Source organism: Pieris napi, chromosome 18 (genome assembly GCF_905475465.1).
Source record: "Pieris napi chromosome 18, ilPieNapi1.2, whole genome shotgun sequence".
Classification (NCBI taxonomy): domain Eukaryota; kingdom Metazoa; phylum Arthropoda; class Insecta; order Lepidoptera; family Pieridae; genus Pieris; species Pieris napi.
This window is the reverse complement of record NC_062251.1, coordinates 6,169,266-6,186,359: the sequence shown is the minus strand read 5'-3', so window position 1 is coordinate 6,186,359 and position 17,094 is coordinate 6,169,266. Positions and strand designations below refer to the sequence as shown.

The 17,094-nt window shown below is 35.2% G+C and overlaps 1 protein-coding gene across 7 annotated transcripts in view; it reads left to right on the top strand.

Annotated features, from left to right (window-relative positions):
- The window catches only part of LOC125058592 (spectrin beta chain, non-erythrocytic 1), a 141,344-nt gene that overhangs the window by 100,346 nt on the left and 23,904 nt on the right, over positions 1-17,094 (top strand). For all 7 annotated transcript variants that reach the window (XM_047662697.1, XM_047662699.1, XM_047662694.1 and 4 more), the window contains 15 exons: positions 125-213; positions 1,813-1,953; positions 2,343-2,476; positions 3,032-3,217; positions 3,729-3,870; positions 5,114-5,218; positions 6,127-6,273; positions 7,847-7,952; positions 8,559-8,734; positions 10,627-10,754; positions 12,216-12,328; positions 13,419-13,492; positions 14,478-14,604; positions 15,475-15,649; positions 16,746-16,847. In XM_047662697.1, the coding sequence (XP_047518653.1) occupies positions 125-213; positions 1,813-1,953; positions 2,343-2,476; positions 3,032-3,217; positions 3,729-3,870; positions 5,114-5,218; positions 6,127-6,273; positions 7,847-7,952; positions 8,559-8,734; positions 10,627-10,754; positions 12,216-12,328; positions 13,419-13,492; positions 14,478-14,604; positions 15,475-15,649; positions 16,746-16,847 (1,945 nt within the window). The remainder of the gene's footprint in view (positions 1-124; positions 214-1,812; positions 1,954-2,342; positions 2,477-3,031; positions 3,218-3,728; positions 3,871-5,113; positions 5,219-6,126; positions 6,274-7,846; positions 7,953-8,558; positions 8,735-10,626; positions 10,755-12,215; positions 12,329-13,418; positions 13,493-14,477; positions 14,605-15,474; positions 15,650-16,745; positions 16,848-17,094) is intronic.

The following is a 17,094-nucleotide window of genomic DNA, read 5'->3' as shown; positions in this document are numbered from 1 at the left end:
CATACTGTGTGCTTAAATAATGTATAAATATTTTTTTAATATCTTAAAAGTACTTTCCCTTTATCTTTTCATAGTTAGACCTGCAATAGATTTGTTAAATGGTAATAAACATTTTCTGCTTCAGGGCGTGGATTGGAGGAAGCGCAGGATATTCTGGAATTCAACCAGCATTTGGAGAAAATTGAGGCCTGGATAAGAGATAAGGAAATGATGGTAAGTTAAATATGTATATAAAATATATGTGTCAGAGATTAGGTTATAATAGAACACGGTGTAATTTGTTTGATTGCAATGGCAACACCACGCAATATCATAGACATCTTACAGGTTGTAAAGTGTCAATGTGTCAATTGTCAAAGTCAATTTGTCAGTAGTGCGTAGAATCGGTCGTGAAAAGCATGAGCTGCTTTCCGATCGGCGCCTGCGCCGGACTTCCGCACTGACTGTGTTTAAATATTAAGTAATAATGTCGGGCGACGGTAGTGATACCAACTTTAAAATTATTAATCGCGTCGAATCTCTGACATATATATATATATATATATATATATATATATAAGAAACTTTAACGCTTTTCTAAGTTAGAATACCTTATTTAAATCTAAATAGTTTAAGCTTGAAGACTGATATCCATATAAGAAATTAGCACATAATTTTCAATAATATTCTTAATGGACGGATCGATAGCCCCTATTTGCTGTCGTTAATTTCTTTTAAAATTCCTTCTCCATATGCGACTAGACACACAAAATTGTTCCATGTGCCTCGTACGAACTCGAATTACCTGCATAATTCACCAATGTTTCGGGTTTTATCTAACTATGACACTAATTATGAGGATATTGATATTTTCCACCTCACCAAAGATGTGAAAAATATTTGAAGAGGCGGGAAGACTCTAATTTTGTTTAGGTAGTGATTCGAAATATTTAGTAGTATTTGTTGTTTTAAATATTAAATTTCAGTTTTCTGTATATACTTTTGTCTATTTATGCGCTTATTTGTTTCATTTTTCGTATATAATATTGTTTATCTATGTAATCTGTTTTGGCTTTCTGTACTGTCTAAGTGTTTGTTTTGTTATATTATGTATGTTAGCTGTAAAATTACTTATAATTAAATAAATAAATAAAGAATCCTTATTCGAGTACTTCATAATCAGAATTGCATTAAGTCCATGTCAATATGTTTAACATTAGGTCACGATCTCAGAAAGAGTGAAAGCCTCCTCCAAATTCTTCCACTTGTCTCTCATCCTCGCTACCATTTCCCAATACTTCCCCGCTGAGTTTCATCAGAGGTCGAGGCAGAATACGAAATTCCACCCGTATCTCGACGTCCGTTTCACAACAGAGCGTTTTCTAAGGCAGTTTTTGCCACGCACCACTACTGTGTGAAACCAGCTGCCGACTGAAGTATTTAGGGCTCAGATTTATTATTAACATACTTTATTTATAATAAAAACTAATTTATTTCAGATTATATCTATATGTAGTTGTAGAGTTAGGGAGCGTTTAAGTATTGCGTAACAAATTTTGGGAAGGGGGGGGGTCCTTTTTTAAAACGTTACGATGCGAGGCGGGGATTGAATTACGCGTTATTGTTAATACTATTTTCGACATTCCAGTACTTTACACCACATAATGGTAACTTTTATGTATAAAGAGTCACTAGGTGGTCACGAAACGTTTTACTATTGGGTACAGAAAAACGTTACGGCGCGTTACATGGGGGGGTTGTCAATCTCGAAAAATTGCGTGACGTAATACTTGAACACTCCCTTAGTAATTGACGTAATTATACGTTTAACAGGTTCAAGCCAACGAGGTGGGTCGAGATTACGAACACTGCAGCGCGTTGCTTCGTAAATTGGACGATCTGGACAGCGACATGCAAGTTGATGACAAACACGTCAAAAACGTGTGCGCACTGGCCGATAAATTGCTGAAACAGGTGATTTAATATATCTATATATATATAAATATTTCCCTTGGTCACGGCATCACGCGTAAACGGCTGGACCGATTTCGCTTTTTTTTTTCTTGTGTTTAAATCCAAGACAGTATTAACCAGAAATCTAAATCCAATACCAATAGCGAGCCACGTTATTTGTTGAGTGTCATATATATTAACCCAATGAATATAAGGAAGTAGGAAAAACGATGAGACATATGATTCTGACGAAAATTTAAGAGCTTGATATTGCCTACAAAAACGTCAGCATAATATGTCTAACGTTTATCTAATATAAAAAATTATCGGCGATTTTCGTGAAATTTTGTAATGAATTTGCATTTGATAACCAAGCCCCTCAATGAAATTTGAACATTTGCATGCTTTAGGGTCCTTCTCAACAAGCAGACGTCATCAAGTCAAGACGGGACGCGTGTTTATCAAAATGGCAGGCGTTGAGTGGAGCCCTACAACGGTACAGGGATAGACTGTCAGCGGCGCTGCAACTGCATTCGTTCAATAGGTAAGGTGTTACCAGTTACAAATAGTAAAAAGTAAATTTGTCTTTGGGAGCGTTCAAGTATGACGTCATGCAATTTTTGGAGATTGTTGACCCCCCTATGTAACGCCCAAGTATAGACCACCTAATCGTTACCACCTAGTGACTCTTAGCTATAAGCTACCATTATGTGGTTTAAAGTACTGGAAAGTACTTTACGTAATGGATTGAATCCCCGCCCCGCATCGTAACGTTTTACAAAAGGACTCCCCCCCCTAAATTCGTTACGTAATTCTTGAACGCTCCCTTTGTGGCTTTTCAGGCAATGCTGTTAGTATTAAGCAGTGTTGGTATACCAGATACAGAAATCTGAGGCCCAGACCTAAAAGGTTCTAGCGCCATGAGATTTTTTAAATTTTATAAAAAGATAATATATGGGTCTGTTCAAGTATTACGTAAGCAGATTTAATGCAATTTATCCCCCCCCCCCCACACCTTCCTCTTGTCAGCAAAAGTAAGCAAAGCTTTCAAAAATAATAGTACATAATGTAACGTATTTTATGGTATTTTTTTCTTCAGGGATGTAGAAGATACAGCGGAGAGAATAGCGAAGAAAGCCGCTTTATTCAGCAGCAATGAACGTGGACGTGAGCTGCAAGCGGCTTACGAGTTGAAGAGAAGACATCAAGCGAGAGCAGCTGAGGCTTCCGCTATTGGTGATAAGATTGAAGCACTTAGAGCGCAAGGCACAGCGCTTGCTAAGAGGTAAGAGCGAGATAGCAATATTTTAAGAATTTATGAGACAGAATATTAACCTGCTAAAGCAAGAGCAAGACAGCAATCTTATAAGTATTCATGAGACAGAATTTTGACTTCCTAAGGTGTAAGAGCGAGATAGCAATATTTAACAATTTATGAGACAAAATATTAACGTGCTAAAGTAAGAGCAAGATAGCAATCGTATAAGTATTTATGAGACGGAATATTAACTTCCTAAGGTGTAAGAGCGAGATAGCAATCTTTAACAATTTATGAGACAAAATATTAACGTGCTAAAGTAAGAGCAAGATAGCAATTTTATAAGAATTTGTGAGACGGAATATTAACTTCCTAAGGTGTAAGAGCGAGATAGCAATCTTGAAAAATTTATGAGACGGAACATTAACATGCTTAGAAAAGCGAGATAGCTATAGTGTAGTCAGTACTGATATAGTATTTATCCAAGTACTACGAATTTGAGCGTAGAAGTTCAATTTAAATTCGTGTATATTTCTAGCCATCCAGACCACGCATCAGAGATAGAAGAAAGTCTAAGCGGCTTGGATGAAGCGTGGGACAGGTTGAAACAACTTGGAGCGAAACGGAGCGCCTTGCTTGATGATGCCATTGCGGAACACAAGTTTGAAGACAGTCTTAAGGTATGTGAACTTCATCAAGGATGATGAGAGGCTGACCTATGAAAACTATACATATCCTGTGGTAGCAGATCATGACATATACAACGTAACAAACTAAACTAACGAAAAAGAACTAAAGTATGAGTGGTTGTGTGGGTGAATAGTGTAAGGGTGTGTGAAAGAATGTAATTTAAAATCTTCCGCAAATGGCTATGGATAAGAAATTTTCTGTTGCTTTGTAAAAGCAACCAAAGCCTTCCATCACGGATAGAACATATACAAAGAGATGACTACTTACAATGACTAAACTGTAGTTACAAACAAATTAAAACTAAAACATGAGTAGTTGTGTGTGTGAATATGTGTAAGGGTGTGTGAAAGAATGTAATTTAAAGCCTTCCATCACGGATAGAACATATACAAAGAGATGACTACTTACCATGACAAAACTGTAGTAACAAACAAAATAAAACTAAATAGTAAATGGTTGTGTGTGTGAATATGTGTAAGGGTGTGTGAAAGAATGTTATTAAAAGTATACCTCAAATGGCTATGGATTCGAATTTTGCTGTTCCGTATTCAAGGGTTTTTAGAAACAGCTATCTTAATGTTTTTTATATTGACGACTTAAGGAATAGTTATGTTTATTGTACAAAATGAATTGTTGTTTGCCCAAGGTAACAGAAAAAGTTATAATGTTGTAAAATAGATTTGCTATGCAAATTGTGTCCTTATCCATCTGTAAGCGTGATGGGGTCAAACGATAGTTGGGAATGTTGCTTTAAGATATAGATATAAGAGGTATATGCATTCTTGTTGACTTAGGGTCACCTGTTAGGACAGAGTTGTTATAGCAGTGTTGGCCTAGTGGCTTCAGAGTGTGACTCTCATCCTTGAGGTTGAAGGTTGAGGTTGTTCCTTCCTCGAACGCTGAAGGAAAACTTTGTGAGGATACCGGCTTGCCCTAAGGCAAGTTGAGTCTAAACTCAAAAAGTCGACGGCATGTGTCGGGCACAGGAGGCTGATCGCCTACATTCCTATTAGATTGACAAATAATAAATTGTCATATTTATGGTAGTTAAGCAGAAGTAATTATGATAATTTCTAAGATATGGGTGATCTATGAACTTAAATTATTGTATCTCTGAGAAACCAGGAATTTTGGGTTATACGCCATGTCTGACATTATGGGGCTGTTCGAGTGTAAAGTTTGGAAATTAAAAACAAAATAATGGAATATTCAAGATGAGTATACTTTTTTTAGGAATTAGAGTTATGGGTATCAGAAACCGTGAAGCGCATGTCTGGTGCTGAACCTGAGAGCGTCTCCCACGCTGAGAGTTTGCTGGAAATGCACCACGAGAGAAAGGTATGTGTTATTTTGGTTAACTCCCAAATATATTTAATTTTCTTTATATATAGAACGTTTACACCCGGAAACATGACTGATAATCTTTAAAAAAAAAAACATTTGTGTACTTATGTACACGCGTTTGAAGTTATACTTCTTTGGCGTAACAAGATCAAAATCTTTTCAAAATTTTTATTTTACGTTTGTAGAAGAAACGACACTAACAATAGAAAAAAGGTATTTAATTGAAAGTTTTATTATAACGCATTATCTAGTTAAATATAGTTTATTTAAATATCACAAAAAAAATATTTCTGCATAATTAAAGAAATGTACATTTTTATTTTAAAATGTTCACTATGCTTGAGGGTGTCGGTTTTTTGTGACGGTGTGCGCGCGCTCATCGCAAAAATTTACCCTCATCATTTTTCCCTAACGCGCCAAAAGAAGTATAACTTCAAAAATGGATTCCACTTTTACAATTTGGCACGCCTTGTTGTAACTTTCCATCGTTTGGCCATCTGCCATATTTTGGTTTCAGTAAATTATAAATGTTTTATCTTTTTAATAATTGAATGCTTTTTGACCGGATTGAAGTTATGTATTATTATAAATTTACAACTATTTAACATAATTTTAAATTTATCCGACGTTACGAATAATGCAACTTTCTCTACAGCTGTGATACTTTTTGACATTCAACACCTTTTGTCTTCAGTCACCGTGACCACGCAAGCTGTAAAGCACGCGAAACGTCGGTTAAATTTAAAATTATGTTAAATAGTTGTAAATTTATAATAATACATAACTTCAATCCGGTCAAAAAGTTTTTTTTTTTCTCTTTAAATGTGTAAAGGTTATGTCAATCAAAGACAATGCTATAATTGAATGCTTCAAAAACCTGAATTGGTATATTTTTTTTACAGGCTGAAATCGATGGACGTCAAAAAGTAATCAGTTCCCTTCAAAAAGAGGCCGATCAGGCGAAAGAACCGGAGAAAGTAAAACGAGTAGAGAAGCTCTCATCAACACTCGATCAGGCCTGGCTGCAGAGAAAGAATTACTTGACTCAGGTATATTTTTATTTACTGGATGTGGTTTTTTTTTTAAGACAATTCACAGCAATAGACCTAGTCCCATGCTAAGCTGGTGAAGCTTGTGTTATGGGTACTAGGCAACTGATATACATACATATTATAGATAGACATATAAATACATATTTGAACACTCAAGACCTAAGCACAACACCAAATGCTCATCACATCGATGTTCGACTCAGCCGGGGATCGAACCCGGGACACATGGATTCGCAGTCAGGGGTACTAACCACTAGACCAATGAGTCGTCTAAATAAATTTTAGGTTTAATAGCTACTTGTGTGATTAGATGATATTGGTATGTTATCTAAAGCTGGCGGCTTCAACACATTTACACTTTGTGCTTGTGTAGTGTCTGTGAATAAGCGCGAGGCGTTATATCAAACTGAATATGCATCCTGAAAAAGACTGTCCGTCTCTCTCGCGCTCGGTCAAGCTTATGAGTATAAAAGAGACAGTTATTGTTTTGCTTTTGCTACTGTTTATGTTGATCTTTACATGTTGATCTTTTTTCAAACATTAACAGGACAATCTCGTGAAATGGTGTACAATGTTTTTAATTATTTTAAACATCTGAATAAAAACAGTTTAATGAAAAAATTTAATTTTTAATTTGACATCAGCTGATGCGACTGGTGTTTCTAAGAGGAGTATTGAAAGAATAGTTAGTGAAGTAAAAGTGAAGTGTGTTGATCTAGATGGAGCTTATGTCGAAAAATGAAAAAATATTTACACAAACCACTCTTTTACGTTCTTGGTCGGGCTTAGAACTTTTGGATCCACCCTCGTATGCACACAATATTTATATGTATTTGACACATTTTTATTTATTTACAACCCACCCAACCTTACTAAAACAAAAAAGACTTGGCAAAAAGGTCATATTTTTAAACATACTGTATAGTGAAATTGCATTAGTGTGAGTACTGTGAACGCGCCAGCTTTCGATAACCGACCTATACAATGAGACGAGAATGTAACAGGTGCAAAGGTACGCAAAACTAATTATGGACTTAAAATAATTCCTAATTTAGGCTGAAAATGGTAATGAACAAAAAATACTGGTATTATTGTGAAAAAGCGTGGGTTGCTCGATAGACGAAAAATATGGCACAGAGCGCGCCACGCTTTTTCACAATAATACCAGTATCTTTTGATCATTACCATTTTCAGCCTAAATTAGGAATTATTTTTCACTTTTTAGTTTGATGTGCTTTAAAAGCGTGTTTTATAGTTTTTTTAAACTATATTTATTTTCCACTTTTTAGTCCTAGCAGCAATACGTGTTGTCTCAATTTAATCGTATTGCTTTGTGGACTTAAAAAAATTTCATTGTTTTTTCGAGATAAACCTATGAAATTATTATATTGTCGCTGATTCTTTATAAGTGTACAAAGTTTGAATAAAATCTGTCCGTTTAAAGTGGGTCAAAATCGAGTCCGAAGGAGTCGGTTACATACTTACATACATACAGGTGAAGCTAATACAAAGCGTGTAAAAACATTATCAATTTCACTACAGAAATATAACTTGAGAAATCTCGTAATAGGCGCACGAGTTGCAGCTCCTCAACGAGCAGGCGAGGCAGGTGGAAGATTGGCTTGCTGCTAAAGAAGCCTTTCTGAACAATGATGATCTTGGAGAAAACTTAGATGGTGAGTTCTTCAGCTTTTAAAGATAAACTTTATATCGTATTCCTAATTCCTTTTCATGATTCATGTGCATTTTATAAATAATCAAAATCATAATCTATCTTATTATTTATTTATTAAAGTACACCACATAATACACAATAAAAAAATTTAAGAATATAACTTATAGTTATATTATAAAATACGTAACAATTACGGTGAACATTTATTTTACAAAAAATATCACACTTCCAAAATAGACAACTACAAATTTTATTTTGTACGTAGTTTTCTATAGCTATATATGTTATTAGACCCCACTCGAAGCATTTGCTCGGCTCTGATTGGTCGTAGTCGCTTATTTTATTCGTTAAGTAATGATTCCAAGTTATGAAACAATCAAATAATAACAAAATAAATTATGATTCTTAAAAGTAATAGGAGAAATCTCAATAAAAATCAACAGTCAATTGACACGATCAGAATTCCTGATAATACGAGCATTCCCTGTATATGTATATTTTAAAAAAAGCATAAAAATCAACAGTCAATTAACACGATCAGAATTCCTAAGAATACGAGCATTCCCTGTATATATTTTAAAATTAATAAATAACTATTATATTTCAGCGGTGGAAACATTAATCCGGAAGCATATAGAATTCGCAAAACTGCTGGAATCTCAAATCGGTCGAGTGGACGAACTGGAGAAGTTCGGTAGCAGTCTTTTGGCGAAGCAGCATCAGGACTCGCCGTATATTGAGACCCGGACCAAGGCTATTCGGTCAAGAGCTAATAAACTGAAGGTATTAACTATTCTCTTAGATGCATCGTATTTTTCTCGGCAAATCGTTTATGTTTTAGGCCTTCTAAAGCCTTCCAGAGACCTCTTGTCAATATTTATTTGAGTGTGAACGCGGCAGAAATTAATATTTAGCATATTGGGGCCGTTCACGTATTACGAATTTTAGCCCCATGTAAAACGATGCTGGGCGGGGATTCGACTTTCCAGTACTTTACACCACATAATGGTAACTTTTAGGTATAAAGAGTCACTAGGTGGTCACGAAACGTTTTACTATACTTGGGTACAGAAAAACGTTACGGCGCGTTACATGAGGGGGTAACTAATAATAATCTTCAAAAATTGCGTGACGTAATACTTAAACGCTCCCATATTGGGGCCGTTCAAGTTTTACGTAAGTACTATAGGGTGGAAGGAGTCTTTAATTTTATTATTTTGTGATTACATCAAAAGTAATTATTTACTTTTCTCATATTACCCACACATTGTCTTTACTTGAAAACGAAATGTATTTTCGAGTATTCCTACAAAAAATTAATAAGTACGTTTATCTACTATTGTTTTTGAGAGCTTTGCTTACTTTTGTTGACAAGAAATATGGGGGGGGGGGTAAATTTCCGTAAATCTGCTTACGTTATACTTGAACGGTCCTTTGACATAAAATCTAGATTTTTTAATGATCCATCAATATCTATGTGTGTGTGTGTGTGTGTGCGTTTTGATTTGGATGAGCACTCAGAGTAAGGGAGTGTTCAAGTATTACGTCACGCAATTTTTGGAGATTATCGACCCCCACCCCATGTAACGCGCCGTAACGTTTTTCTGTACCCAAGTATAGTAAACTCTTTATACCTAAAAGTGACCATTATATGGTGTAAAGTAATGGAAAGTCGAGAATAATATTAACAATAACGCGTAATTCAATCCCCGCCCCGCATCGTAACGTTTTACAAATAGACCCCCTCCCCCAAATTCGTTACGTAATACTTGAACGCTCCCTAAGTTGGATCACTTTTTTTATAAAAAATTAAAAAAAAATTAACGTACATAACTGATTACGCAAATATTGCTTTAATGAACTTATCTTCATATAGCATTAAGGTAAGTTAAAGTTTATGACATTTATAGACCGTCCCACCCCTATGAGAAATGACGCACGAACGTATGACTTCTGTATGTCAAAATCTGTAACGTGTTTTGACATATAAATGTCATACACGGGTCTTCACTACATAGTATAAAACAAAGTCGCTTTCTCTGTCCCTATGTCCCTTTGTATGCTTAAATCTTTGAAACTACGCAACGGATTTTGATGCAGTTTTTTTAAATAGATATAATGATTCAAGAGGAAGGTTTATATGTATAATAACATCCATTAAATAGTGGAGAAGTACTGTTATTTTTGAGGTTTCTAATGTGATGTCGTAAATAATTACATTTTTTCCGCTTACATTGCAAACGCAGGCTGAACCCTACGAGTTTTATCAAAGTAATGTACTAAGTATTGTACACATTGAAAAGGTCTACAGAAAAGTCCGTGATGGTATATGTCTATCTCTTATGGATAACCCACAATAACTTTTTTTTGTCATTTACTTTTTACAACAAATAATAACTAATTTTCGAAGCGATTTTAACCAATACAGCATAAATCCTTATCCAATTAAATACCTTAAATAAATTGTTGATTTAATATAGATTTATATAGCCCTTTACAGCATATGATTTAAAAGAATATTTTCGATGATATTACAAATTTAATAATTGCGGGACGCAGCGCGTCGGAGGCCGCGGTTCTCCCTATACTCTATAGCACTTTGAATTTAGTATTTGCATTGCATCCGTGCGAAGCCGGGGCGGGTCGCTAGTTATTAATATAAATGTTTTTTTCAGGAAACATGTGTCATTCGAGGCAAGAAATTGGAACAATCGAAGCAACTCCACCAATTCCTACGGGATCTGACACACGAACGGGAATGGATTGAACTGAAGATGCAGATCGCGAATGATCACAATTATAGGTACAGTACATCAGAAATTGCGTAAAGCCACTGAGTTTTGGGGTTTTCATTGATACTATTCCTTTTTAGATATAAAATTAATTATTATTGATTATTATTATATTTAATGAATTTAGATATAAACATTAAAAAAGTAAATTTTCACGTATAAGTTTTACACGTTTCCTTAACACACCACAAAATCAAAATGCATATTTGAAAAAAGTGCGTACGTACATATGTCAGAAGTGAAACTTCTTTGGCAAACGTCAAAAGTCTTTTTCATTTTATACAAATCTAAAGGTGGGAACTGACCAACGTTACGAGGTGTAATGTAACATGTAATGTAATGTTACACAGCGAGCATTCGTGCAGTCAGTACGTCGTGTTACGGGGAAACCAGCGAGCAACGAGCCGCTCGTTACTCGCTTTGAGTGCTCCACCCGGCTGTCGGTTTTTTGGCGAATCCTTTGACTGTTACGCGGTTCAGTAATTACGCGTCGCACGTCGCGAGTGATCATGATTATGATTTTCTATAAATTGTGTCTTTTTTAAGTACTTTTGGTCCAATTAAATTCAACAGTTCTTCAAAATCGAGACCTGCGTACAAAGTTTTTATACTGTCCAGTAATCATTTGGTTTTTAATATTGCAATCAATAACAAACCACCTCATATTCCTGTGTTTTTAAATAAGTTTTATGTCCAATAACATTTTCTCTTCTTCTTAATTTGGATGAAACAATAATTAAATAGAATGAAAAATATCAACATTATCAATATCACATCTCGTGAACACTGGCGGCGAAAGTGGAGCACAGAGTTTTGACAAGCATGTTACGCCGATTTTAAAACACAGCGTAACATGCTCGATGCGTTACACGCTCGATGCGAATGCTACATTACACCTCGTAACTTTGGTCAGTTCCCACCTTTAAACTAGATTTCCGAGACTTAGAGGGAGGGAAAAAGCAAGATATGTTAGGAATTTAATGAACTTCACTTCAATAATAATATATTAATTTAAATAAACCAATCCAATATGCCAATAACGCTACAACCTTTTAGGTCTAGGCCTCAGGTGTCTTTATCTGTTCCATGATCATTTCTAATAGGCAAGTAGGTGATCAACCTTCTGTGCCACATACGACTTTTTGGGTCTAAGGACGGTTACTCACGAAGTCTTCCTTTACCGTTCGAACGAGTGTTTAATGTGTCGCAGCACTTTGAAGGCCAACGATTCTTCTGAAATTTATCATATATAATAATAAATAGAATACCTGATATGTTATTTAATGATAAAGAAAAAAGTAACCTTAACATATAATAGCTAAAATATATTATTAAAAGGAGTTCCTTTAGGCAAGGTTCCGAAGATACTGGCAGCGTTCCCCCTTTGAATTGCTAGAATAATTCTTGTTCGAGGTAGCTGCCAGCTCTTCGGTCTCCTGTGATGTCAACTAACCTTTTTTTATTATTTGTAGAGAATTGTCGAACCTTCAGTCAAAGATGGAGAAACAGTCGGCGTTCGAGTCCGAATTGGCTGCGAACAAACGACGCATTGATGACGTAGCTGCTGCAGGGGAGAAACTTATTGGTGAGATTATTAGTCGTATACCGCAAATCTAAAACTCTTTCCAAGTGCACGTTGCTACGTACACGCACGTTATGACGTATGTAATGTTAGCTTTGCACTCGCATTAATTCGGTTGTAGCACGATGTTCTATAGCCTAAAGCTTTTCTAGAACTAGACTTTAAAATGCAAAAGTATTTTTTTGTTAAACATATGGTATCAAGGACATTTTGGAGATTGATGTCTTCTATTAAATGGAGAACACTACTTTGCTCTATTGTCAATAGTTCCACAGCGTACGAGATTTAGAATTTTTCTTAGTCTTTTTCTCAATATACAGTCAGTTACACTATAGTAATTATATAATTATACCTAACACAATCTTTTTTAAAAATATTCTAAAGCTTTTGTTCATCAGATTTAACGTAGGGTTGTAATGGAGAAATAATTTTTCAAACCAGTCCAGTAGTTTTGGACTCTAATCAATACAAACAAACAATCAAATCTTTCCTCTTTATAATATTGCTAGTGGCCTGTCCCGGCTTCGCACGGGTGGACATTAATTTGTAATAAATTTTTGAGATATTAATTTTTTTTCTTTAATATTGTGGAACATTTTTTTTATCGTCAATCGTTTTCGAAGCGCATGCGAAAGATATTTTATAGGTATTTTTTTTAGTAGGGTTCCTTATTTTTTCTTTCAATTAAAATAGCCTATCAGTGATAATAATTCAAATGATGAAAGAATTTTCAAAATCGGTCCATCACTTTTTGAGCCAATTCCTTACAAACATACTTACATACAAATCTCCCCTCTTTATAATATTAGTATAGATATGTATTATAATTATATTACTTATTATATGACTGATTATGCAGTTCCTTGTACAGCTTATACGATTTTCATGACAAAACAATTTATTTATTAAAATAAAAATTTGCTAAAAAATCTAGCGAAAATTCCAACGTGTGCTACAACAGATGGCGCTTATATCAAATGTGTCTCTCTACTTTATCTGACAATCTCTCAGTCTACGATTACTGGTAAAAGCAGTCGAAACTTCTATAACATCGAAAATTGGCACCAAGTTTTATTTATATTACGTATTACAGAATCAGAACACTACGCATCACAAGAGATTGCAAGACACGTCGAAGACCTGGAAAATCTGTGGAGAGAGTTACAGGTTTGTTCTAAATTATATATTTTAGCATTGATAATTTCATAAGTGTATACAAATTTGTCAGAAAAGTCCAAAGATCTAAATCCGTGAATAGACATATGTTCATGATAAGACCAGGCAGAATGCGAAATACCACCCGTATCACCTGGACGTCAGTTCCACAACTGAGCGTTTTTTAAGGCAGTCTTTGCCCCGCATCACCACTATGTGGAACCAGCTGCCCACTGGAAAAGAAAAGAGCGTGCCAATTCTTAAAAGGCTGGCAACGTAGTCGCGAGCCCTCTTTTTCCTTTGATATTAATTCAATCTACCAGACTCAGACTAACACGCTTATATAGTCTGTCTCACTCTAACGCGTACCGGCCGCGCTTACGCTACGCCATCGATCTCGTCAGAGAGATGTGAATACGCACTATGCGTTCTGTCCCACTATAACGCGTATTTGCCGCACCTATATTACGTCATTGTGTGTTAGGTTTATTTTCGTTACGGAATTTCTTGATTCGCCGCGCTCAAAGCCCGCGATAAAATCTATGCAATAGTTTAAAATTTTACTCACCAGGCAAATAATAACGTTAATTGTTTTAGTTGTTTTTGAAGTTATACTTCTTTAGGCGCGTTATGAAAAATTGATGAGAGTGAAATTTTACGATGCGCGCGCACCGTGACACAAAAATATCAGAATGAAGTTGCCCATTGAAGATGCTACGGCATTGGACATGATTTAAAAACAACATTCGAATAATAATAGAATTTATGTTACACTTAATGTAAGAGAATAATAATAAATATTTATTTATTTAATTTTTCAAATGTAAACTGAACTTTATTGACTATAATGACTCCTTTTCCAGTCTTTGATTATTTAATTGTAATTAATTATTTGCATTCAATCAAAAACTATTTTTAATAATGCCAAAGAAGTATAACTTCTTACGCCCGTACACGCACCCTTTTTTTTTAAATTTCTTGTTTTGTTTTAATATAGCACGCGGCGAAACTCCGACGTGATAGATTGCAAGAGGCGTACCAAGCCAGGGTGTTCCTTCGTGGCCTGGACGACTTCATCATTTGGCTGGATGACGTTGAGACACAATTACTCAGTGAGGATCATGGTAAGTAAAGATTTTCTTTTGGTTATTTATCAGTACGAATAATAAAGTCTAATTAAAGTTAAATCTGTGTAAAATAAGGCTTTTTAATGTGGAGTAAAATATTTTATTAACATTAATTTAAAGAAAAATCCACAGTTTAAAATATGTAAATATTTTTTACAAAATAAGCTACGATCACAGATTACACCAATGCGGCAACAATTGACGTTTACATCACATAATAAAAAGAACATGTGTGTGTACTTATTTACACGCGTTAGAAGTTAGAAGGGAACGAACATTATGACACGAGAATTTTATATATCTACTAGCTGATCCGGCAAATGTCTTTGCCATGTATATTATCATGTATATTAAAAATAGGGGTTGATCGTAGAGGGGTGAAAATTAGGGGTTGTATGTATTTTTTAATGCCAATAAGAATAATAGGGGTGGACTGGACTACCCTTAACATTTAGGGGGATGAAAAATAGATATCCGATTCTCAGACATACCCAATATGCACACAAAATTTTATGAGAATCGGTCAAGCCGTTTCGGAGGAGGTTAACTACACATACCGCGACATGAGAATTTTATATATTAGATTTATATATAAAAATGTTATGTTGGTTTGTGTACGTTTAAAAACTCAAAAAACTCAAGTTCTGCACCGATCGAGCTGAAATTGACATGATAATCCGCATCAAGGATTGTTTTAACCTATTTTTTTTTGTTTTTTCCTTTTTTTTTCCCACTAGTATTGAAAAATTAAACTTATATGAAATGTATTATTTTATTTCTCATTTCTCAACTATTCAATCACAATGTGCCACTGCGAAGCGTGGCGGGGTGCAGCTTGTTAGATATATAATGCATTTTCTTTTATAGGCAAAGACCTTTCGTCAGTCTGCGCCCTCCTCAAAAAGCACACCCGCCTGGAGCAAGGCGTGGCTAGTAAGGCGGAAGTGGCGACACAACTTGCGGACACCGCTACGCATCTAGCTGACACCGGACACTTTATGTCAGAGGAGATATTGGAGAAGACTGAGCAAGCTGTCAAACGGTGAGGAAAATTTAACAGACTTTTTTAAACTTTTTTCTTTCCTTAACAAACGCGTTACGTAATACTGTCTCCAAACGATCGATGGTTAAACGTTGGTGAACTCAGTTTCCGCACTCTCATTAGCCCATTGTGCGTCCTGGTTAACTAATGCCCGAACCCAATAACCTATCTCAATCCATAATCCACCATCTGAGTTAGTAATCTTAATCCAAATGTTGTAAAAAGTGTGCTAATTACCAATCAACGAATTCTAATAGCCATCTGTCGATACAAACTATCTATGGGAGGTCGTATCGGTGTCTGTGAATAGACCTTTGTATGAAAATGATAGTTGACGAAAGCTCGATTTCAACAGCTAATTATTTTAACAGATTTTAACTTACACCAGTTTTTTAAATAATTAAAAAAAACTGTTTTGTTATGTTTTAAACATACATGCAACATTTGTACGGTTTTATTTACTTTATTTGGTTTACATTATCAAATATGAGTGAAAACTCGGTATGATGGAACGACAAAGAGCATTTTATCCGTCGCCAAAAATGGATTATTCGTAGGGTTTGGTTATTGGGATGCAGATAGGAGATCGATCGACTGTCACGGTCTGATTGAGACAATCTAGATTGTGGATTGATTATTGGGTTCGGGCGTAAGTCAGCCTAGCTCCTGCCAGAAGCACAGAAGTCTCCTGGGCACTTCACAGGTTTTCTGTACGTTTAGCCACAGCCACGCATTCCAGGACTACGTGGGTAACTGATTCCTTTGCGCTGAAACAGCCGAAAGATGTTTATTAAGGAAACAGTGGCCAGTAATTGTCCCTATCATTGTTTTGAGATTAGTTCTATTGAGGTTAAGAAGTCGCTCTGTGTCGCAACCAGCAGTTAACCCACCCAGGGTTAACTGCTGGTTGAGGCGAAAATGGAAATTCGTCCGAACGATCGATATTTTTATGTTCTCAGAGTGAGTACGACGTATATATCCTAACGCACGTAAATTTATTATAGGTAGGTAGGTAGGTAGCCCATATCGTATTAAAATATAATAAAATATAATAACTCTAAAGCGTGTAACTACCCTCTTATTTAAATTTTTGCAGCTACCGTCAATTGCAAGAGCCGATGCAGATTCGTCGGGACAACCTTGAAGATGCTGCGTTACTTCATCGATGGGAAAGAGATGCTGATGAAGAGTTACACTGGTAAGTGAAGTCAAAGTTATACTAATGTTGTGGTCTTATTATTTTTATCAATAGTTTAATACATTTTAAATTTAATAAACGTCATTTACAAATACATATATTTCTTTTATATTTTTATATATTTCTTGAATAACTTTTTACTTTAAATATATTTCTTTTGTATATTTTGTATTCGCTTTTAAGTGAGAATATTGTACAGTACAAAAACATTTAAATTAGTGTTAGTGCACGTTAAACTTAAGTGCTA